The sequence below is a fragment of the Prionailurus bengalensis genome, chromosome B4, assembly GCF_016509475.1.
Source record: "Prionailurus bengalensis isolate Pbe53 chromosome B4, Fcat_Pben_1.1_paternal_pri, whole genome shotgun sequence".
NCBI classification, from domain to species: Eukaryota; Metazoa; Chordata; class Mammalia; order Carnivora; family Felidae; genus Prionailurus; species Prionailurus bengalensis.
Genome location: NC_057358.1, coordinates 22,963,104 through 22,987,632, shown reverse-complemented (window position 1 = coordinate 22,987,632; position 24,529 = coordinate 22,963,104). Strand labels below are relative to the sequence as shown.

Here is a 24,529-nt window from a genome sequence, read left to right as displayed (position 1 = left end):
TTCATATATATTTGATGCTCCTTTCTAAGGTGGTGTTCCCTGTGCAAAGACAATAAATTTTGTTTTCGGTAATCTCAGGCAGAGCCGTTGACTAACTTTGGGCAATGAAATGGGAGTATACGGGGTATATATCATTTTCAAGCAAAAGCTTTAGAAGCTAACTTGTATTTTTGTCACGTTTCTCTCTCTTTTTTTATTTTTTTAATTTTTTTTAATTTTTAAATTTTTTTTTCAATATATGAAGTTTATTGTCAAATTGGTTTCCATACAACACCCAGTGCTCATCCCAAAAGGTGTCACGTTTCTCTTTACCCTCTTCCCTGAGATCAGAACATTTTATGTAGAGGCTGTTCCATCACATTGAGTTCTAAAGTTAAGACGATGTAGAGAAAATGGCGTAGAGCTGTTTCGCAGTGGATATATGAAGCGAGCAAGAAAAACTTTGAGATTTGGGACTCATTTGTTACCCTAGGTGAAACCTGTCCTCCCCTGACTGACACACTTATTTGCACTTAAACACATATGGCCCTACACATTTTTTGTAAGCAGGTGCATGCATGGTGTTGCATCCTTTGGATCGACCATATTGTATTTAATCTATCTCTACTTATAGACATGCAACCTATTCCCATTTTGACAATCTCAAATGAGAACATTTTTATATATGTATTTCATAACTGGCCTTCTATCTGAAGTATCTTTGATTACTAACAGTTCGCCATTTGTTTCTGTTGCATTTTCTAGTTACATAATTTATCAATTCTAACATTGGGATTTTTACCCACTCTTCTCTAATATATGTGCCTTTCATTTCATTCCCTTGTCAAAATGCTTAGACTAGAATTTCTAGAAAAATATAAAATATAGCTGAGGGAATAGGCCACTTACCTTATCGCACTCCCGTCTTTAATGAAGATAACCACCAGTGCTTCACTAGATCATGACAGCAGTTATCACGTTGAAGAAGTAAGTTTCTAATTATACTTCCCTAAGAGATGTTTTTAAAGTTGATTTAGAGAGAGACAGAGCGTGCACGGAGTGGGGAGGGGTAGAGAAAGGGGGAGGAAGAGAGAGAAACCCAAGCAGGATCTGCGCTGTCAGCTCAGAGCCCCACGCGAGGCTCAGAATCACAAACCATGAGATCATGACCCGAGCCCAAATCAAGAGTTGGACGCTTAACCGACTGGGCCACCCAGGTGCCCCTCCCTAAGATAATTTTTTTTTGATAGTTCATGGAATTAAATTGTTATTTTGAGATTAGTAGGAATTCTGCATGCAGTTATAAGAAGTTATACAGAGGGAGTCACTGTACCCTTTTCCCAGTGTCCCCAATAATAACATTTCGCAACACTAGCACAAGGTCACAACCAGGCTATGTGCATTGATACGGTTAAGATACCAGCCACATCCACTTTTCCTTTTGGTGTCTGCAGGGTCTGTAGTGATACCATCTGCTTCTTTCCTGATATTTGTAATTTATGTCTTCTCACTTTTTTTCTTTGTCCGCTTTGCTGAACGTTTGCTAATTATATTGATCTTTCAAAGAAACCACTAATTTGTTTCATTGATTTTTCTCTTTGGTTTTTCTGTTTCAATCTCATTGGTGTCTGCTCCTGCCTTCATTAGTTCCTTCCTTCTGCTTGTTTGTGTTTAGTTTGAGCTTCTCTTTCTAGGTTTTTGAGGTGGGAGCTTAGATTATTGATTTGAGAATTTTTCTCTGTTGTAATATGTACATTTTTAGTGCTATACTTCTTCCTTTTCAGCACAGCTTTACCTCTGTCCTACAAATTTTGGTATGTTGTATAGCTGATCCTTAAACAACCCTGGGATGAGGTGCCTACCCTGCAGAGTCAAAAATCCGTGTATAACTTTCGAGTCCTCCAAAACTTAACTAATAGCCTACTGTTGACTGGAATAATATAAACAATTGGTTAACACATATTTTGTGTGTTAGATGTATCGTATACTATATTTTTAAAATAAAGTAAGCTGGAGAAAGGAAAATGTTATTAAGAAAATCATAAGAAAAAGAAAATATGTTTATGATACTATACTGCATTTATTAAAAAAAATCTGCATATAAGTGGACCCATCCATTTCTTTTTTTAAAGTATAATTTACTGTCAAACTGGCTTCCATACAACACCAGTGCTCATCCCAACAGGTGCCCTCCTCAGTACCCATCACCCACTTTCCCCTCTCCCCCACCCCCCATCCACCCTCAGTTTGTTCTCTGTATTTAAGAGTCTCTTATGGTTTGCCTCCCTCCCTCTCTTGTTTCTTCTCATTTCTTACCCATGTTGTTAGAGGATTGAATGTATTTTCATTTTCCGCCACTGAAATGTATTTTTAAATTTCCTTCAAGACATTTGCCTGGATTCATGCATTATGTAGAAATGTGCTGTGTGCTTTCCAAGTGTTTGGGTTTTCTTGTGATGTTTCTATTATTGGTTTCTAGTTTGATTCCATTATGATCAACATACTCTGTATAATTTCAATTTTTTATAATTTGTTGAGGTTTGTTTTGTGGCCCAGGATGGGTTCCGTGTTGATGTATATTCTGCGAGCACTTGCACAGAATGTTTATTTGCTGTGTTTTCATGAAGTATTTTCCACACATTGACTCAACCCTGTTGGTCGGTGGCAGTGTGAAGTTCTCTATATACCCTTGCCGATTAGTGTAGCTGTTCTAACGAGTATTGAGTGTGTATTTGGTGTCTCCAACAAAATTGTGTGTTTATTTCTCTGTTCATTTCTGTCCATTTTTGCTTCACATATTTTGCAGCTCTGTCCTTTGGTCCATACATATTAGGCTTTCACTGATACCTCCAGGCTGGGACTGGTAAAAGAATTTCTTGTTCCTGCTCCCCCCACGCTCCCCATGGGCACCACATCCGATGGCTTCATTACCACTGGGAAGTGATGGAAGCCCTGACTTTCTCCTAAACCTCCTCAGATACACCTAAGGGCGGAGGGAAAAAGCCACCCCTTTACTGCAGGGTGAGGATGGAATCTCCCCCCCCCCCAAGTAATCCCCCCTGACATTGTGGGCAGTGGTGTCAGGGGACTCGTTATGGCCTGGTGAGTGTGGAATTCGAGGCTCTCTACACTACCTTTGCTGCTTTGGGTGGAGATGTCATGGGGCCACAGTGCTTTCTGTGGTGTTTCCCTGGAGCGTTGATTGTTTAGAAACTTTCTTTGTTGCTAGGCTACCCCTTTCCCGGTCCTCTGGATAGAGAGAGAGGCTCCTCATGGGATCTTTTTCCTTTCCTTTTCTTTTCTTTTCTTTTCTTTTTTCTTTTTTTCTTTTTTTTTTTTTTTTTTTTTTTTGTCTGCATCTGTTGGCCGTTCTGGGTTGCCAGCTTCTCCTGTGGGAAATAGGAAGCAAAAAAGAAATGAAAGGATTCATCATTGTGTAATTCCTAAGCTAGTCTTTTTCCTTCTTTCAACCTTTCTGATACTCCTTATGGTGTACATTTAAAAAAAATTTTTTTTAATGTGTGTTTATATTTGAGAGAGAGAGAGAGAGAGAGTGTGTGTGTGTGTGTGTGAGGTGAGGGAGGGGCAGAGAGAGAGAGAGAGAGACAGAATCCAAAGCAGCTCCAGGCTCTGAGCTGCCAGCACAGATCCCGACGCGGGGCTCGAACTCACAAACTGCAAGATCATGACCTGAGCCAAAGTCAGATGTTTAACCAACTGAGCCAGGCAGGCGCCCTATATATTTTTTTCCTAGTTTTTTTTAAAATTATACTTAGTGAGAAGAATAGGGAAAAGTACATTTATTCTATCTTCCCAGAAATAGAAGTCCAAGGAATTTTATTAGGAGGGAACACTGAATGGTTCAGCTGCATCTGTCTTCCTGTACTAAAATGAAGAAATCTCTTAATTCTGACTGACAGTTCCATTTACGTGATAAATCCTTCAATCATCACGAAATGATATGTAATATTTTGCTTATGATCAATACTAATATTTTATTTAGGATTTTAAATATCAATATTCACGCATGAAATTGGCTCATAGTTTTCTTTTTCTATCATATTTATCATTCAAGCTTTAGAAGATTGTCTGTGGCAATATTTCTTCTTCCTTTGTGCCCTAGAACCATCTAAATGGCATAAGAATTATCTATTTCTTAAAGAGGTATAGAAAAAATTTCTATCTCCCAGACGCTTCTTTCATGGTTAGGGCACTTTCTTAAAAGACAATTCTTCAAGAACTCTTGTAATTTCCTCCATTATTGTTGGTCTCTTTAAGCATGATCTGTCTTAACTCAACTTTTGAAATTTTTATTCTCCTGGTTTTCAGATATATTATCAAGTTATCATTTTACCTGTCTTATTTTTTCCTCCGTATCTTTGGCTACTTTCTTTATTCATGCCTATTTCCATGTATTCATCTTTCCTCCTTTTTTCCCTATTAAATAATCAAACGATTTATGTTATTGCTTGTATTACAAAAAGGTTTGCTTGCAATTCCCATTCCATTAATTTGATTCCATATTTTAATTTTGTTAATTCCCTCCTTCTGCCTTCTTTAGTTTTAACTTTTTCTTCTAATTCCTTAACTTTAAAAAATAATTATTTTAATTTTTTCCTTTTCAATAACAAAATGATATGAGGTCACAGATTTTCTTATAAGTACAGTTCTGATGACATTCCTCCAGCTTTGATTAACTACTGTTCTCTTTATCTTTCTTTTGTTGATATTCTGACAATATGGCTTCCATCACCTGCATGATACAAGGGGTGTTTAGGAGAGCATATGAATATTTCCAAAGGGTTGGAGGCTTTGCTTTCATTTGAAAACAAAAACAAAAACTACTTGTAGTTGTGTACATGGTAAAAATATTTTATGCTCTTTATGCCTTATAGAGTGCGTTGGAGTCTTTTCTATGGCTCAATGTATGGCTAATTTTTATTACTGTTTCATGGGAGCCTGAGCAGAAGGTAGTCTTTTATTTTCAGAAGGAGAATTTAACAGATGTTTATTATTTCAAGCCTGTTAATTCTATTATTCAGGTCCTCAACGTTTCTATTTTTCTGTCTGCTTGATTTGACAGGGACTGAACAAAGACATTTTAAACTTGGCATTTAAAATATAAAAGTAAAAATAAATAAATAAATAAATAAATAAATGTAATGCTTTCTCATAAATAATTTTTTTTAACTCCAAATAGTAATCAACGTACTTTCTTTCCTTCCCTCCCCCATTCTCAGTCCCACACCCCAATACAAATGTTGTTAACAGTTTGTGGTTTGAGTAGGTGTTGCAGAAATAGATAAATAAATTGTATGCTGCAATATGTATAAAATATATATGTTATAACGGATGTATATTATATGTCGTCAGAGCTATCTTTTCATTTTAAAGAACTGAAATTTTGCAGTCAAATGCTCATTCTGTCTCTTTTCTTTCCTTCCTCCCTCCTCCTGAAAATGATATATATCATTCCATGATATTTGTACTTTTTTTTAAAGTTTATTTATTTTGAGAGAGAAAGAAAGAGAGAATGAGAGAAAGAGGTGGGGAGGGGCAGAGAGAGAGGGAGAAAGACTGACAAGCAGCTGATAGTGTCAAGCCCAAAGCGGGGCTCGAACCCACCAACCCTGAGATCATGACCTGAGCTGAAACTGAAACCAAGAGCTGGCCGTTTAACTGGCTGAGCCATCCAAGTGCCCCTGATTTTTGTACTTTTAATTCATATCTATATATTCATAAACAATACATGTTACATGTATGGATTCATATATATACTGTATATACACCATCAGATCGCTCTTCATTTGATGATTTGCCTTTTCACCCAACATCATTCTTTTGATATAAATTGATATACATTGATGTAGTCATTCATTTTAGCTGCTGAACAAATTTGCATTGCCTACATAAAACTGATTTTATCCATTCAACTACTAAAGAACAGGCTACTTCTGCTTTCCTGGAAAGGTGTACTTCATACATATCTGCTTATTTACAAGACAGACTGCTCTCTCAGAATGTGGACATCCTCAACTTTCTTAGCTAATGTCCTAAAAAATGTGCTTGCCAAAGTGGTTATTCAGTTACTCTTCAGGACACACTTTTTAAGATTCTTTTTTAAGCTTATTTATTTTCAGAGAGACAGAGACAGCATGAGTAGGGGAGGGGCAGACAGAGAGGGAGGAGAGAGACACAGAGAGAGTGAATCTTAAGCAGGCTCTGCACTGTCAGCACACAGCCCGATGCAGCGTTCGAACCCACAAAACCGTGAGATCATGACCTGAGCGGAGACTGAGAGACGCTTAACCAGCTGAGCCACCTGGGCGCCCCTCTTCAGGATACATTTTATCGGGTGTTTAGTATATGCCAGGTCTATTCTAAGCACTAGGGATATAGCAATAAAACAAAAGACACATTTCCTATTCTTCTCAGGTTTATATTCTAAACTGAAAAGATAGATAATAAATAAAAATATAAAACACCAGATGGCAACTAGGGTTTTGAAAAATTAAATAAAGTATAAGGGGTGGACAGAAAGCGGTTGGACTGGGGTGGGGTAGGTAAATATGGCTCTATTTTAAGCAGGGTAATTAGGGAAGACCTGTCCAATAAAGTGAAGTTTAAGTAAGAGCCTGAATGAAATGAGGGAGAGACCCGAGTGGGTATTTGGAGAATGCATAGTCTAGGCTGGGATAATAGCAGGTGCAGACACTGGGTGAGCAGCAGGAACAGTGGGAACCAGCCTGGTGTGTTCGAGGAACAGCAGGGAAATTGGTGTGGCAGCACAGGAGCAAATAACCGGGAGGTGGATCCAACTAGGCCAGTGTAAACTATGGTAAGGACTTGGATTTTTTTTCTTTAATGAGTGGAATGGGAAGCCAGTAGAAGGTTTAAGGCAAAAAAGTGATGTGATCTGAGTTAGGTCCTCAAAGGGTGACCTTGGCTCTGGTGTTGAGCAGCAACCAGGAGACCGGTTAAAGACTGTCATCATAATCCAGGTGACAGATGGGTATGAGTGACAGTTGTGGAGGTGATTCTGGATGTAGTTTGATGTGAGAGCTGCCAGGATTTACTGATGACAGGATGTTGAAGGGAAAGAGAAAGAGGGCTTGGGGCTGCCTTGGATGTTTTAGTCTGGATCTGTAGAGGGAACAGAATTACCACTTAATGTGGGAAGAGCGGATTAGAGTCTTAAATTTGAGAAGCCTACTGGATATTGAGAGGAAGATAACAGTCCTTTTTGATCTTGCAGACAATCCAGGGATTGAGGCTTGAGCAAGTAGTGTTGCCATTGACTGGTTTTATGAATTTATATTTCCCACCTGCAGTGTGTAAGAGTTTCTGTGTTCTTCAACACTTCAACCCTTGATGTTATCAGATTTATTTTTGCAGTCTGATGGGTTTGGAATGGTCTCATTATCATTTTAATTTGCATTATCCAGATTCCAGTGATAGAGCATCTTTCATTAGGGTTAGTGGCCACTTGTGTTTCCTCTTTTGTGAATTGTCTGCTTATCTTTTCTATTTTATGTATTGGTTTATAGGGACTCTTTATAAACTCTCAATATAAATCAATTGCATGTATCTTCTGCTAGTCTGTGGCTTGTCTTTTCATTTTATTTCAAATTAGTTAGTCACTCAAGCATTCTGTCTCAAATAACCTAAGAATCTTATTTCTATAACCCCCATAACCAATGAAGGAATTAAAGCAATGAATGCTTTCTTCCATTTCTCCCCTTTCCATCTCTCAAATGTTTCTGTATGCTCATTTTTGTCCTAGTATATTATTATACTTATCGTATGATTACTTTTCACTGTCATGCTTTTTTTTCAAGGTTTATAACATGTAAATTTTGTACCATCTGAATAATTCTTTCAGTTGACTCTTGGCCCTTCCATATTTATTTTGAACCACCCTTTAGTTGGTTACACTATTATATCATATAATTGCTTTGGGGACACGCGACTTCCCAAATCTCTACATATCTCTGCTGCATTTGAATGTGGATGACTACATGGTTGTGATCCTTAAGTCACAGTCTTTTTTTTTCTTCAAAACTCTTCTCAAGTCAATGCTGACAAGAGTTCTGAGGTCAGTAGTGTTTTTCCTTTGGGTCAGAGGTCAGCAAACTTTTTCTGCAAAGGGCTGGATAGAAATTGTTGTAGGCTTTGCAGGCCACATGGTCTCTATTGTGATTACTCAACTCTGCTATTACAGTGTTAAAGCAGCAATAGACATGTAAACAAAAGAGTGTGAATGTGTTCCCATAAAACTTTATTTACAAAAATGGGCAGCAGACTAGATTCTGTCTGTGTGCCATAGTTCGCCGAACCCCTGCTTTTAGATGATTCACTTCGACTTGCTTGTAGGTTGCTTTTATTATACTCAAAGTTTCATAACTTTCCCCAAGTAATTATTCTCTTTTAATTCTGGAAACACAGTAAGTCCTTTTAATCGTTGGAATTGCCAAAAAAAAAAAAAAAGTTTTCTCACATCATTTAGAACAAAGACTAAGTTCCAAAGATCTTAAGAACACCATGGTCCTTAGGGAAAGAAGAGGTGACATACAGAATTATGGTCTTTTTCAGGCAACAATCCAGAAGTAGGCCATTTCAGGCCTGCTGCAATGTCTCTGCCATCTTCCACAGGTGACTTCCCTCTCTGGGTCAAAGGCATATGCTCCACTTTTCACTATCTCCAGGAGTGTTCCCAGATAAAATATAGGACACCCAGTTTAACTGGAACTTCAGATCAACAATGAATACTTTTTTTAGTATAAATATGTCTCATGCAGTAATTGAGATATACTTATACTAAAAATGTATTCATTGTTGGTCTGAAATTCCAGTTGAACTTGGCACTCTATTTTTACTTGCTACATCTAGCAATCGTTACCTACAACCACCAGGAAGGGGAAGAAGGACTAAGAAGGCACGGATTCAAGCCTTCTAAAAGAAGACATCCAGGATAGCAGACACTCATTCCTGCCCACATTTCATTGCCTAGAGTTTAGACATATGGCCACACTTACTTAGAAGGAAGGCTGGGAAATACAGTCTAGTTTGTTGATCATGTGCTCAGCTAAAATGGTATTCTTACAGAAGAAGGTGAGAACAGATATTAGGGGACATTCAGCAGTCTCCCACATTATGTCTTTGAATACTTTGCGTTTCATTCATGGTAAACTCGTCGTTAGAGAATCAATTTCTCTGAATTTGATTCTTTTTATTTGTCTTCCATATTTCTTATCACCTGTTGAATCATTTTAACCTTGTTGTCCTTTTCCTTTGTATTTATTGTGCTTTTAGTCTGCCATCAGTCTCACTATTTTCGGCCAGATATCCCGTCTTTTTCTTCCTTATTTCTAATTCATTACTTCCACAATGGTATGATTTTTTTTCCTTCTCAATGTCTTTCCTTAGCTTTTCCAACTCCTTTTATATCTCATTTACTCTCTTGTATTTCACTTTTAGTATGTTTTATTTCCTTCAGGGTGTAAAACATTTATCTCCATTTTTTTCTGTTTATTGGGGTAAGTTGTCTTCTATAATATATCCTTTCTTTCTCATTTGATTAATATGCTCCTTTATTTCATCTTCTTGACCCCCCCCCCCCATTTAAAAATGTTTTCATAAGTCTTTTGATTTGTTTCCCAACCATCTTTGATCAGGATTTGCTATCTAGATTTCTGTTTATAAAAAACAGAGTGGAGGAATTATTTTTTTAGTACCTTTGTCTTCCTGTTGGATCCAGCCAATGAGAAGCTTGGAAGAAAGCAAGAGGGTGGGTTTGTAAAATGGGATACAAGCGTGGCCTCTCTCATGGTTGCAAAGTCTTTTTTTTTTTTCCTTTTATGTTGCAATTTTTAAAAATTAAAATTTAATTGAAAAAATCTTTTAGGAGAAAAGTTATGCAAGCCTGCATCTTTCCTCTTTAAGTCCAGATGTGAATTGCCACATACTATCCTGCAATCCTTTCCTATCTGAAGGAAGAACCCTTGGTGAGTTGACTTTTGGATTAGTAGGGAATGCAGGCAATTACAGGAATAGAGGAATGTAATCTACAGTGCTAGAGAATATTAAAAGACAACCAGAGTTTTAGTGAATCAAGTAATGGAGATGTTTTAAGATGTCTCTCCTACTTCTGCTCCCTGAAGATGAAAAGGGGAAGCTAGCTGATTTTTTGGATTCTGTTGAAAAAGATTTAGTTGCTCTGGATTAGGTCTGTAGTATCAGAGTCAATTGGTAGCACAGTTTCTTAGTTATAATGGTTAGGACTTAGTATTCCATTCCAAGATAATAAAAACATATTTCAATTTTCCAGTAATATGAGTTTCTACGCAGATTGCATGATATTTTCACACGATGTCCTAGATCATATGTATTTGGGTGGGTGGAAATATTTTAAGAACTTGTCTCATATTTTAAGGAAAATTGGAATGCTTATAAATGGAAATCAGGATTCCTAGGATAACATAAAAACTTGTAGATTTTTATGGTTATTTTTTTAAATCTAGAAATACAATCTTAATAATGCTGATAAATATGACTACCAAACAACTCAATTTTAATTGAGGAGATGCTGGTATAGAAAAATAATTTGAATCTAGAAGAAAATGTTTGATATATGATTATAGATAAGCTATGGGCTAATATTTTGTAACTGACAACACGCAAGTGATACTCATTTCTGGCATGGTCTTGAGGCCAAAAAGCATCTCAGTCAACAGAAGTGAAGTAAAGAGGTAAGATGTGGCATTTCTGGAAGTTGAGGGCCACACCAAGAGCTCCCTTAGTAGACGCCTCTTGTGATTTATACTATTTTAAGCATATGCACACAGACATATATACACATATCTTCCTCCACTCTGGAGAGTTGTTGGTCAGCCAGGAATTTCTTGAGGTATAAATATTTCTGAATAACAGTGAAACAATCATCATTCCATTCTTGAATAATTTTGAAGTGATTTCTATGTGCAAAAGCTGCAGTAGGCATTATGGGAGCCTGAAGAGAAGTAACAGCCCCAGGAATCTTCCCTACAGAAGTTTATAATGCAAATAGAAAAGGAGACAAAATTCAGTTACCGTTAAATAACAATAAAAGATCGTTTATGATCAAGGAGCTAATTAAAATAGCAACAAACAAACCAAAAAGAAAAACCCAAGGAGAGTACTAGTTTAGAGGAAAAAGAAACCACAAACCTGAGGGCAGAGAAATGATTCAAAAATACCTATTGCATGCGGCACTTTGCTAGGTACTGTATGCATTGAATTAAATAGTGTCTATCCTTTAGATTCGAAATTAGTAATTGATGATAGTAATCATGGGGCCAGAAATAATGTCATATATCTCGCCAATGAAGAACATTAAATTAGTAAATCATTTACATCACTAATGTAAAAGAGGTGATGACGGAAGAAGAATCTTAGAAATTATTTATTGTGGAAAATCACTCCCTTCTTTTGATTACAGTAGTGAATGCTTTGCTAGAGAGGTGGGCTTCCTGGAGCTATTCAGTTCAACATCAAAGGCCTTTTCAAGGAAATATTAGCAGGTAACGTATCTTTTTAGTATTGTATGAAAAAGAAGTCTACAGCATTGTCCTAAAACCAAAAAAAAAAAAAAAAAATGCTCACTCTTCTGAGAGCCATTGGTCTTAACTACCTCAGACACATAGTTTTGCAAATGCTTCATCCCAAATTACACATTTCATCTGTGGAATTCAATGGCAAACACTTGTGCCTCTTAGAATTGCCAGCTTCTATATTCAGAGTAGAAATCATCCCTAGTTTATAACAGAATGACATTAGACCAGAGGTTAAGACACTTGGCTCTATTTCTGGCTTCGACATTTTTCCTTGATTGTGGTTCACCAAAACAATATTATTGTGTCATTAACAAAGTCAAAAGTTACATTTTAAGGATATAGCTCCCTTATTTAAAAATGTCTTGCCTACATTGTCAGAATTATAGTGTACAAGACCGTCTGGTAGTTATTATTAATACAGCTGTGGAAATTTCTAAGAAGCTAGATTATTAATTGGCTTTGCACAAAAGAGGAACATATTAGCCTTCCAAAGTAAAACAAAGGTGGAATTACTGTCAGCTCTTGCTTATCCATTGTATTTAGGGTAAAGAAAACTATCAAGATATCAACTGTGAAACCCACAGTTAGTTCCAAATCTCCTTTCAGTTAGAGTGATCCCCAAACTCATTGTTTCACCAAATCTCTCACTGGAGCAGTTAACAAGTAGCCGCAGGATGGAAGTTTGGCTCCTTTTCCTTTCTCTTGCCCTCCCTCTGGTGGAGGTGTTAATGAGTGAAATGCCCAAGATGGGCAGCTGAAGGGAACTCCAAGGGTTTACATTCTCCACCAGTTACATTCTCCACCAGTTACACCTTTGGCATGGCGAATGACTGGCTGATGGCTGCCACTTTATAGACGCCCAGAGAGTGTCCACAGTGGTCTGCTTAGAATGCATCTAAATGAGAGCTCAGACAGTTAATAAAATACTATTATTGCTCATGCCTTCAAGAAAGGAATTGACCTAATTTTTAACCGGGTTAAAATGTTCCTAATACATAACGACAAAATGTTATAAAGAGTAGGGTTCCCAGTCGGGGAGACAGGATAAACACCTGCTTTATAATAAGACAAATAATGTAATCAGAATAATGTTTTTACATTTTGAAAGTCCCTTCACACATATTATGTCATTCGACACTCTCAACAGCCCAGCTAGCTAGGAAAGGTGATGTCCTACTCGGAGGTCCCAGGAAAGGACTAGGACCTAGGTTTCCCAACTCTTAGTTCTGTGCTACTGTCCCTGTCCATCCAGATAGCCTAACGCACAGATACATATGATAGCAATTTATCACAATGGTTCTCAAAAACATTCCCAAATTTTTAGAACATCATGATCATTCCTATCCTAACAGAAATAAGATACATATAACAGTAACTTATCATAATGGCTCTTAAAAACATTCCCCAATACGGAACATCGTAATCATGCCTAACCCAGAGGTGAGATTAAATTAGTTACCCACAAAGCACACTAATTAGCGCATAATAAGCTAAGTAAGTGTTAGTTAATATTGTTGTTATGATTATGAAAAACCGTGTTGGAGTATAGTGTTGTGGAGAAAAGCACGGACTCTGGAGCCCATCGCCTGGGCTTAATCCTGGCTCTGTCACACAGCTATCTCCTTACGTTGTGTGCAAAGCTCTTGAAGGAATACCCAGCACAGAGGCAGTGCTTTATAGATGGCAGGCACTCTTATTACTTGATAGCTCTAGTACTCGGACACATAAATAATAATCTGCCTTAAGTCACAAGGTAAATGATGGAGCGAGACTGTGATCTGGATGCTTCCATTTACCTCTTATAGAAATGTCTTTCTAGGTTATGTTATTTTTCCACACTTCCTAAAATGAGTTAACCTCCTTTTCATGTCTCCTTCCAATATTTACTCTCCTTTACCAAACTGAAAATCTTTTTCAAAATCAACATTTATGAAAATTTCCATTGCAAAAATCTTAACCCTAGATGTCCTCAGCGGTGAAGTACTCCATGCATGCACATTTGCATTTGTAAAGAGCTGTTTTGTGCTTGAAATTGTTTTCCCTTTCTGGACATATTCTATAAGCCCACTAGAGGTACGCTACTTGAACCCTGCATTTCTATTCACTTCTTGTTAATTTACTCAACAGTATCTAGAACTGGATACTGCTATAGCCCAGTGGGCTATTCAGTAAATTACCAAATGACTGGCAGGCATCCCCTCTATTTTATTCTTTTTTTTTTCCTTTCTTTGTTATTGGCTGACTAGTTTTGTCAGGGGCTGTCACGAACATGCAAATTTCATGGCCATAAAAAGATGATCCAGTCGAAGTCTTTCCTCTAATTGAGGCCGAGGATTTAGTTGTATATTCTAAATGTTTGTCACCTTCCACTCTGAGGAATATTAAAAACTAAGGCACAGGTATTCAGGCTCCAGGGAGTGGTGTCCCCCCCACCTCCCATCCCGCCCAAATCCAGAAACAGGACCCCTGGCGGCGGGCAGGGAGCAGGGGATGGGGAGGCGTCTTAAAATCTCAGGGGAAAGAGTGGTTAAGAAAGAAGGAAAAGGTAAGCAGATCATTCTTGGTTTTGTTCTTTTCCCTCAGGATGGTGGTGGCAGCTGATCAGACACAATAGCTGGTGGTCCCCTGCCGGTGTGAGGATACAAATGACCCTCAACAGCACCAGCAGGAGGACTGGGAAAGGGAGAAGGGGTGTGTCTGGGAGGGGGCGAGGATGAGGGTGACAAGGTGACAAACGCCGCCACCTCAGCGGGCTACCCCACTCCAGCCGGACGGAGACTGGAGCTGGTGAGCCACCTCCCGGGGGGGGGGGCGGTGAGTGAGGGGGTGGGAAGGGGAGACAGAGGGGCGGTGGCTTTTCCTACCGGGGGAGGGGCCAAGGGTGGAGGGAAGCCTGAGTCAGCAGCGCCTGATTGGCTCTTGTTTTCTCCTCGCGTCTCCCGATTGGGCCATTTGCAGCGGGAGATGTTGTGAGGCGCGGCGGGGCGGAGCCAGCCGCCTGCGGTCTGAGGCAGGCCCCGGAATTGGGTGGGGAGGGGCGGCGGTGGCGCTCGGTCCCCGGAGCGGCTCTGACCTGTAGAGTGGAGCGGCGCAGCCACCTTTTCCTCAGTTCCGCTAGCCGCTCCGGCTTCATTCAGCTGTCTGCAGATTTAAGAAGGAAAAATAATTGAATGAACCACGCCTCGCTGCGACCCCCTTCCCCCAACAGGAGAAGCGATTTTGCTGTTGGGCGTGAAAAGGACACTCCCGTATTATCTTGAAGTCACACGTCGCATCTCTGGTTCTTTCCCCTCCCGCAGCAAAAAAAAAAAAAAAAAGGGGGGGGGGCAAAGATTCGCCAAGATGTGTTCCTCGCAGTCTGGGTGGGACCTGTGACCCCTTACATTCGCGAATTCAGTCATAGAATTGTCCCTGACGCCCCTGACGCCAAGCACCGAGTATTCCCCAGTAGAAACCTCGGCTCCTGGCCGCTCCCGCTCTGCCCTCGGGAGACAGGAGAAGGCAGGGAAGGTTTTGTGTGAGCCTGGTTTCTGGGAGGGGTGTTGGCGAGCGGGGGGGGGGGGGGCGGCGGTGAGGGCTTGCAGGTCCGAGACGCCTTGGGAGGGGGTTGGAGTGAGTACCCCCTACCCCGGCTAATCCCTCTTCTCCAGCGTCGGTTCCCGGGACCGTATTATTCAAGACAGAAAATATTCAGCCTCAGAGCCTCCCCTGGGGAGGGGAGGGGAAGGAGGTGGAGTGGGAGGAGGTGGATCCAGGGAGGAAGAAGCGAGAAATCCGCCCCCGGGAAACAGCTCGGCGCGGCAGCGGAGCGAGGCACTTCTGTCACTTGGCGATCGCGGGCGCCCGAGCGCGGCCCCGGCCCGGCCCGGCGAGGCGAGGGGAGAGTCCGGCGGCCGCCGCCCCGCCCCACCCCTCCCGCGGCGGCCGAGAGCCCGGGGCCGGCCGGGGCAGGTCGCGGCGGTGCCTGGGAGCGGCCGGCCGGGGGCGGCGGCCTCGGAGCGCGGCGGCGGGCGGGCAGCGCCGGATCGTCTTCCCGCGCCGTCCGGCTCGCTCCGGGCGTGCGGGGCGCGCTGCCTGGGGCCGGCCAGCCCCGAGCGGATCCTCTCGCCCCGCTTTCTCCGGTGCGTGTCTGTTTTACTTTCCGCCGTAGCCGACAGGGCGCAGCGCCCGCGGGCGGGTGTGGAGAGCCCGGCTCGCCGCGGGCTCCCTCCCTTCCCGCCACCTCAGGCCACCCCGCCCGGCGCTGGCGCGGGGCCGGAGGGAGTCCGCGGCGGGCGCCCGGCGGGGGCGGAGGGGCCGCGCCCGCGTGTGCGGAGCGAGGGAGGGCCGGAGGAAGGAGGGAAGGGCACAAAGGCCGGCGGCGGGCGCCGGGGTCCGGCCGGCCGGCCGTGGAGGAGGGGCGCCTCGCGTCCGCTCATGAATATTAACCGAGCCTGCGGCCTAGCGCGTCCCGGCCGGGCCCGGCGCCCGGCCCGCGTCCCCGCTCCTGCTCGCCGCCGCGCCGCGCAAGCTGGGCCAGGCGGGCTGGGAAGGGTAAGCCCTCCGTTTTTTTTTTGTTTTGTTTGTTTGTTTGTTTGCTTGCTTGTTTGTTTTTTGTCTTTCCCCCGGGTCTCCCGACACCTTTTTAAAAGTACATATTTGGGCCGCCCTTCCCGGGAGATCGAGATCACCGACCCGCCTCTGGAAGGGGCGGAGGAAATCGTGGTAGGTGGGTGGTGGTTTTCTTTTTCCTCTTTTTTTTTTTTTTTTTTTTTCTCTTCCCTAGGTGGCCCCAGGGAAAGGGAAAGATAGCGTCGAATGGTAGTTTGGGGAGAAGCAAGTAAATAAAAGTTGCCCGGGCTGCGGCTTCGTTTCTGTCGCTCCGGAATAATGTCCCTGAGACGGAGCTGCTCCCGAGTCCCACCCGCGGCCGCGCACACCTCCCCACCCAGCCCCGCCTCGGGCCAAGCAAAACAGCCGCCTCCTCCGGGGCAGCCTCGGGGCGCGGGGGCGCCGGGTGCGGGCGCCCAGACTCCCCCGGCTCGCCTGCAAACGCCGGCCGAGCCAGCGCTGCCGGCCTCCGAGGCTGGCTTTTTGTTTTTATTTTTTTTTGGGGGGGGGGGTGGAGAGGAGCGAGCAGGGGTTTTGAAAAGTATTATTCCATTTTCATCTCGTGGGGAGAAAACTTCCGCTACGCCTAAGTGTCTGGGTGATGCCGGAGAGCGTAGACACTCTCTCTTCTGCCAGAAAACACACTGATGAAAATGCACTTGGAGAAAAGGGAAATTCTTTCTTGAAGGCTGCACACCAACCAGGCGTGTTTGACGCAACCACCGTGCAGTTCTGAGGCTTCCCTCTCTCCCTCTCTTTCCTGATTGATAGGAAATGAGGACAATTTTGTCTAGGAGGATTATTTCCTCTTTCGTGCGTAAGGTCCATCAGCGTGGACCGAATAATCTTTCCAAGTGGTGGAAAGGCGAACTTGGTGTAGACATGTGGCAAGGCTAAGGTCAGCGTCTGGAGAAAGTTCATGCCCTTGTAACCATTCCCTGTTCCAGGAGAGGTCTCTCTGGGAGCTGACGTTCCAGCCTTCGAGACCCACTCGGATTCCTCCTGGTCTGGGAGTCACGCCGAGGAGGAGGGAGACCGCGGTCTGCAGTTGGCCTCGTTAGCTGCCGAGAAGACCCATCGTCTTTGTTTTTCAAGTCTTGAGAAATGGACGAAGACGGTGAAGTCAGTTGAAGTCCGGAGAAATAAATCATCGGGGCGTTTTGAAGGGGCTTCACCAAAACATTTCATTCCCTGGCGCGTTACTTGTTTCACCAGCCCTGCACCTCCCGGGAGCCTGGTGTGGAATTCTTCCCCTTTTGGTGTGTGGTGGCATTCCTCCCCCCAATGTGGACTCCAAAGGGTCGGTCCCTTCTTTGTCATTTGAAATGAAATGATGGCCACACGTCGGACCGGGCTACCGGAGGGAGATGGTGACAAGCTCAAGGCCTGTGCGTCCCCCACGTGTGAGGTAAGTGCAGAGGCAGCATCTTGGGCCACTGGCCGCGGGGTGTCCTGCTGGCCGGGGGGGGGGGGGGGGGGGGGGGGGGTCAGCTGACAGGCTTTGGGCCCTTTTGGACTGGTTTGTGGGAACGCCCCCGCTCGACCCTAGGGCGGTGCAGCCTTGCCCATTTTTGCTTCCAGGAACTTCCAGCGATTCTTCTGCAAGAAGGGTTTCCTCATTTTGAAACGCCCCATCTTGCCCCATCACCTCAGACTTGGGCATTCTCCCCTTGCAGGTGGCTGGGAATGCTTTGACGCGTGTCTTTCCTTCAGTCCCCGTCCTCCAGCAGTTTTGCAGTTGGGCTGCTTGCGGGGTGCCTTTGTGCATTGTCGAGTGTCCGTAGCCAAGATTTGCCCTCAGAGGTGGAGCGAGGGGAGCTGGTGACGCTTGTTGCCACGGGACCTCAGTCTCACTTTGGCTTTGGTGGGTATTCTGGCTTCCCGTTGGTGTGGACCTCTGTTCTGGGTAGAAAAACAGGTCTTTCCCCATGGACAGTTTAAGCACAGCCTTGGAAAAAAAAGATTTATAGAGTTGTAACTCCAACTCCCTGAAAAATCGCCTGCCTTTGCTGTCCTTTTATTTATGCCTGCCTTTCACGGCTCAGAAGTTCTGTGAGCCGCCCCGGGGGGTCAGGTGGCTTGCCTCGCCTTTAGCCCATCGTCTCTGGGAGGGCTCAGAAGATTCTGTGCCAGGCTTCCTGAAATTTTTTGGAGCAGGCAGGACAGAAATCAGAAAATCCATTGATTTATTACACCCATGTACCCCGTTGCCTCTCGTATTCTTTTTTTCTCTTCATGTTTGGAGTTCTGTAATGACTGTATTGTGTTTACTTGGTTATTAGGGATTTCTGTAATTTGCTTGCTAAATGTGCTGAATTTTAAACTTTACTTTTGAGCCGTCTCTATTTTTATTGACAGATGGGATAGATAACAGTAACATCCCCCAAAGAGCCTTTGCTCTCATTCTGTCATTTGTGCTTTGCAAGTGTTAAATTTTAACTTTACGGCCACGGGTTCTAGTTCTGAGTGTGTGAGTTTTGGCATTTTAGTAAAAATGAATCAGGTTAAATTTTTGTGTTTAAAGCATGCAGAAGAACTTGCTTCATGTATCTGACTTCATATTGGATTAGAAAGTTTATGCAGAAAATACAGGGAGGTAGGCACAGTATGCCACTACTGTACAGCTTTTTAGAACTGTAGGTTTGCAGTTAGAACCAGTGTTTTACTTTTTGACACCTGTAAACACCTGCTTGCAGGTAAAATGTGATTAAGTATAACACCACAATCCTCTGATCATGGTAAACCATAATAACTCCTTTTGGAAGGCCTCCCTACAACTTTGGTGATTGCTTAATGTGTATTGTAGTTACATAATAATATGTGCTGTGGTCCCAAAGCCTTATTTGTCATTGTCTTTTGAATACTTTAATTAGCATGCTATTTGCATTATATTTGCAAGAACTAATGTTATTTGATTTTTTTTTTTTTTTTTTTTTTTTTTTTTTTTTGGTCACTTAAGGGTTGTCCTGAAACCAAGAATTTCTAATAGACACATCTTGTCCTTGGCTAGAAAGCAATGTTTCCAGTTGCAAACTTGGCTTATATTAACACTGACAGTTATGTATTTTTTTAAGGACTGTGAAATTTGTTTTCATTTGGATGTTACTGCTGGGATGGCCACATTATTTCTAGTTTGGGAAACAAGAAAACATTACATTGCCTGTATTTTGCTCATTTAAAGGTTATATACAGAACTTGAGTTTGGTGTTAAGCTATAATATTGTTTGGGTTTTTAAAGAATAGGTAAATAGCTTACATTCCATGCGAAATAGAAATAAAGGGGCTATATGCAATCAGACAGCATCTTAAAATCTCAGGGTAAGGAGTAATTATTGCCTGTTTCATTGTTGTGTATTTAGCTCTCCTTGATACTTCTGAAGCATGTTAAATCTTGTATTTATTAGTAATAAAATGAGACTTGCCACTGGAATACTTGGGGTTGATAGATAATTTAAGTCTTTGACACTGCAATTAATTTTTGTGTTTAATTTTATTAGAAGTATTACATTCTGAAGTAATACTGTCATTCTTTAAAAAATTTTAGAAACCAATAGCTATGTTCCTAAATGTGTGTTTGAATAGTAAATTGGTATGTGTTTTAACCTAAAAAGAGACGAGCATATATGTCTTAATATCGATGCTGTTAATCATCCAAGAAACTTAACTGTGCAGGACAGAAGAAATCGATGCAGTGAATTAATAGAAATCTCTGATTCGGGATTTATCTAATTAGCTAACTCCACTTTTTATAGATAAGGTCTATTGCTTTGTTGGAAAACATTCAGAAACTTCTTGTTCATCTTCTGTATTAGAATCTAATTGTGTTGATACATGAATACATGTAAGCACCACTCCCCAAGAATATATCGGAAGGTTAAAAACCAACCAAATAACAGTCCTCTTCAAATAATGAATTGTGACAATTTCGTAGAATGTATTTAAGGATTGTGCGGTAAGGATAGCACAGTTCTCTTCATACAGAATTAAATACTTTAGATATCTGAAAATATGGTTTCCTGCACTCTGAGCCGGCTAAGTGTGCTTTGGTGTGCTTTGGGGTGTGTGTGTGTGTGTGTGTGTGTGTGTGTGTGTGTGTGTACAGCCTCATCTGTGAAGTGTTCTGACAGCCAGCCTTGAGGAGCTTTGCTTACAGAATCACTTAGTTTAGATTTGGTGATCTGATCACCCCTTTCATACCCTATAGAGCTCATCCTTTAGGGTCCAACTTGCTTTTTTTTTTTTTTTTTTTTTTTTTTTTTAAACCAAAGGCAAAAACTTTTTCCTCAGCTTTTTAGAGCATGTTATTTTTCCTATTTCTCATATTTATTTCACTCTTTGTCTGTAGGCCCTCGTGTTGCCCAGTGATAGAATTTTTAGCACTTTTCACTGCCTGTTGTCAAGACAGACTTATTTACTAATGCTAATGAATTTCTTTCATTTTATGGCGTGCTTCTTCATCCAGCCTAGATTATCCTGTGACTACAGTGTGCCATAGCTGATGAAAGACAATGGTTGGTTGATTTTGGAATGGTGTAAATGATACAGGAAGGCATTTTCCTGTGTATGAACTCACGAGAGTTCATCCTTTTGCTGTTCTTTCTGGAATACCTGTGCACTTTGCTTCGATCCCAGACCCCCTCGTTCCTTCTCAGGTGCTCTCCTGTTCTCTGTCTCTGTCCCTTCCTCCCTCCGCTTCTTCTTCCTCTGCTGCCCCTTTCATGTTGGCTTTACCTAGAGCCAGGCTCTTGCCATTCCTCTACTCCTCTCTTTCTCCCTGGGTTTTAGTTTACACTCTCCCATGGCTTTATTCTGCATGTTGGTGATTCTAAACTTACAGCTCAATCCCAGGTTTCATAGTTGATCTTCAGACCTATGGAACCTTTTGCCTCTTTACCAGTTTTTTTTTTAATCCAAAAAAATGCCCAAAGGCATTTCAAATTTAACAAATTCGACTCCTCTTGCTGAGTTCCTTCTTTCTGTGAGTAGCAACGCCACCTCCTTATCTGTCCCCATCAAAGACCAGGTTAGCACCCTTGACCCTTCTCTCTCCTCATTGCTCCTATCCAAAGTCCTGTGGAGTCTGCATTCCAAATCCCACCGCCACTACCCGAGTTCAGGTCAGCGGCTTCTCACTTCCGGACTCCTCTCCCGGTTGCCCAGCCTTGTCACCAGCCAGTGCTCTGCCCGTGCAGTCGTCAGAGTGCTCCTCCTCAACGTTCCCCTGTAGAACACAGTTTTCGGGCTTCCCACTGCCTTTGGAAGAAAGGCACCTGTCCTGCCCTTCTCCTGTCATATGTCACCTCTTCCTACACTTCAGTACTGAACTGCTGTCAGGTCCGCTGGGGCAACACAAGTCTCTCTGCTTTGGGCCCTCACAAATGCTGTTTTCTTTCACCCTTCCCTCCAGCTCCCCCTCCTCCACCTGCCACCCCTCCATGCCTGATTTTGACTCATCATTCTGGTCTTTTCTTCAATTTCACTTCATCAGGGAAGCCTTTCCTGATCCTCCCAGGCTGGATTAGTGGCCCCCAGTGCGATATCCCCCAAACACCCTGTACTTTCTCAGGAATCGTCCTTACGTGTTTGTTTATCTCTATTCCCCCCTGGACTGCAACCCCCATAGGAGCAGATGCCATGTTTGTTTCTACTGTGTCTGGCTTATAGTAGGTGCTTAATAAATATTGTGGAATTAATGAATGAATACATAGGAAAGGCTTTAATTTTTATTCAGAGTTCACTTAGATTCCAGTGTATTGTACTGTCTTGATGATCTGCCTGCCTCACTGATCCCTCCTTCTCAGTCCCTGAAGTTTCCTCAACTTTCTGGCCTGCTAAATCTTCATATACAGGAGGGCTCAGTTTGGCCCTCTTTTCGTCTCTCTGTGCTCAGTTTATGGTTTTACTTATTATTAAAAGTGTTTTTTTTTTTTTAAGTTTATTTATTGATTTTGAGAGAGAGACAGCGCGAGTGGGGGAGGGGCACAGAGAGAGGGAGAGAGAATCCCAAGCATCAGACTCAGACCGTGAAACCATGAGATCATGACCTGAGCTGAAACCAAGAGTCAGACATTTAACAGATTGAATCACCCAGGTGCCCCTGTTTTATGATTTTAAATATCAAGTGGGGTTCCATGGTGTGATGGTTAGCACTTTGGTTTTAAGTATCAAGTATATACTGATAATTCATATATACACCTATGAGTGTGTGTGTGTGTGTGTGTGTGTGTGTGTGTGTGTGTGTGTGTCTCCACCCCTGTTTGAATTCAGATTCCTGCATTCACCTGGCCACTCTGTCTCTTCTTGGATAGATAGTAAAGAGGCATGTCGAAAACCACTCCTGCCCACCTTCCCAGTTTTCTCCTCCTCTCAAGCACTGGCACTCTCACCTTCCAGGTCAGGCTTCTTGGAGTGATCTTTGGCCTCCCTCATGCATACCTTGCAAATCAGGTTGACTGTCTCTCAGCTTCAGTGCTTGCCAGCTTGGAGTCTGTTCTCCACACGGTAACCAGACCAGAGCGGATGGTACCGTCTCTCTGTACATCAGGGGGTCACTCCTCTGCTCCCATTCCTCTGAGGGCCTCTCATTTCCCTCAGAGTTAAAAGCCGAAGTTCTTCCATGCATAGTCCCAGCCCGCCCTCCCACCTCCCTGATCTCACCTCCCGCTACTTTCACTGTCCTCCCTCTGTACTAGCCCTTCTAGACTCTTGTATATACACACTGGGCATGGCATTCCCCAGAGCCTTCCCACTAGCCGTGCCCTCCACGTGGAACACTCTCCCCGCTCAGGCCTCTGCACGGCTTGTTTCCTTGTCTCCTTCAGGTTTTGCCTTGAGGTCACCTGAGTGTCGCCTTTGCTGACCGTTAGTTAGGTTTAGTGAAGGCCTCTCCCCTGTTCCATGACACGACCATCCCTCCTTCCTTGTTGTATTTTGCTCCCCTATCGCTTCATCTCCCTCTGGCATAGCTTATCCATCTGATTTTGCTTATTTATTTGGACAGATCGTACATCTAGAATGTGTTCAGTGCAGTTTGTTTCATTCACTTTGTATTTTCTGTGCCTAGAACGATGCCTTGCACATTATAGGCCCACAGACATTTTTTTTTTCCCAATGAGCGAATGAACGAGTGAATCAAGACTTAAGAAAAATTCCAAAGTGTTATTGAGTTTATCTATGGGTACATAACATGTGAATGCTTAATTTAGATGAGACAGAAGTGTGTAGGGTGTTTTGTCTCTGAGACCTCCGTTTCCGTTAGGACCAACTGCTGTTCACATTTTTGGTGCCTTTTTTCTTTGCATCTTTCTTCCCTTTGGGAAGCTGGTATCCAAGTAACAGTAACCCAGACAGTGTGCAGCAGAAATGAATGAAATGATTTGCACTAAGAGGTGAGATAATGGTAATTAATAGACTGGTGGATGGGGAATCAGGCTGGTGGGGAAACTATAAAAAGATAATATGTCTGTATTGGTGATCTTTTTCTTCTTAAAATGAATGGCCAATGTATTAATGCTCTTTATTAAATATTGTTCATATCATAGACTTTTCATTGTAAGTTAAAATTGTTCACAACATTGACTATGACAAAATGTTAGCACTTGTTAGTTCTAGACGATGAGAATTTGGAGTGATATTATTTTTTGTATTTTCTCTTTGTTGCCTGATTCCAAAACTGCAATAAGAAGACACCATTTACAGATTTTAAAAAATAAGCAATACGTACTAGTCTTGCGAAAATTTGGTTTCTAGGAACCCTACACTGCTTAAAGTCATACTTAAATACTTTTGAAAAGGATTCATACTACTCAAAACAGTACTTAAAATTTTTTTTTTTTTTTTTGGGGCGCCTGGGTGGCGCAGTCGGTTAAGCGTCCGACTTCAGCCAGGTCACGATCTCGCGGTCCGTGAGTTCGAGCCCCGCGTCGGGCTCTGGGCTGATGGCTCGGAGCCTGGAGCCTGTTTCCGATTCTGTGTCTCCCTCTCTCTCTGCCCCTCCCCCGTTCATGCTCTGCCTCTCTCTGTCCCAAAAATAAATAAACGTTGAAAAAAAAATTTAAAAAAAAAAATTAAAAAAAAAAAATTTTTTTTTTTTTTTTTTAAAGCATGTGTTTTTTTCCAGTGGAGGCCTAGGATTCACTCTAGGCTAGTTGTAGTACCATGTAATCTAACACTGTTATTTAAACATGTGTCCCTTTGTATACCTGAGTCTAGATGTCAGAATATCATTGTGTGTCAAAAGCTTTGTGCTGCAGGTTGGGATTAAAGGTAAAGCCTGTCAGAATTAAGAATGGCAGCAGTAGCCAACAGCAAGTATGGAGGGACATTTCCGCAGGAGTCCGGATTTGGCTGTATTGAGTGGGACACATAAC

General features: G+C 42.4%; 2 protein-coding genes across 2 annotated transcripts in view; both read left to right on the top strand.

Annotated features, from left to right (window-relative positions):
- Nucleotides 1-14,740: 14,740 nt before the first annotated feature.
- Nucleotides 14,741-17,571, top strand: LOC122473554 (translation initiation factor IF-2-like). The gene is made up of 4 exons (XM_043564234.1): nt 14,741-14,801; nt 14,968-15,087; nt 15,221-15,691; nt 17,108-17,571. The coding sequence occupies exons 1-4, from the start codon at nt 14,741-14,743 to the stop codon at nt 17,482-17,484; spliced, it is 1,029 nt and encodes a 342-aa protein (XP_043420169.1). The 3' UTR covers nt 17,485-17,571.
- The window catches only part of ARHGAP21 (Rho GTPase activating protein 21), a 136,495-nt gene continuing 129,456 nt past the window's right edge, over nt 17,491-24,529 (top strand). The window contains 1 exon segment of the mRNA XM_043562611.1: nt 17,491-17,568. Within this exon segment, the coding sequence (XP_043418546.1) occupies nt 17,491-17,568 (78 nt within the window).

Bases quoted from the DNA above. Each gene is read 5' to 3' on its own strand.
- LOC122473554 (XM_043564234.1), top strand. From the start codon at position 14,741: ATGAACCACGCCTCGCTGCGACCCCCTTCCCCCAACAGGAGAAGCGAT. The intron at 14,802-14,967 runs GTGAAAAGGACA...TCGCGAATTCAG, and splicing joins AAGCGATTTTGCTGTTGGGC to TCATAGAATTGTCCCTGACG. The intron at 15,692-17,107 runs GTGCGTGTCTGT...TCCCTGTTCCAG, and splicing joins CTCTCGCCCCGCTTTCTCCG to GAGAGGTCTCTCTGGGAGCT.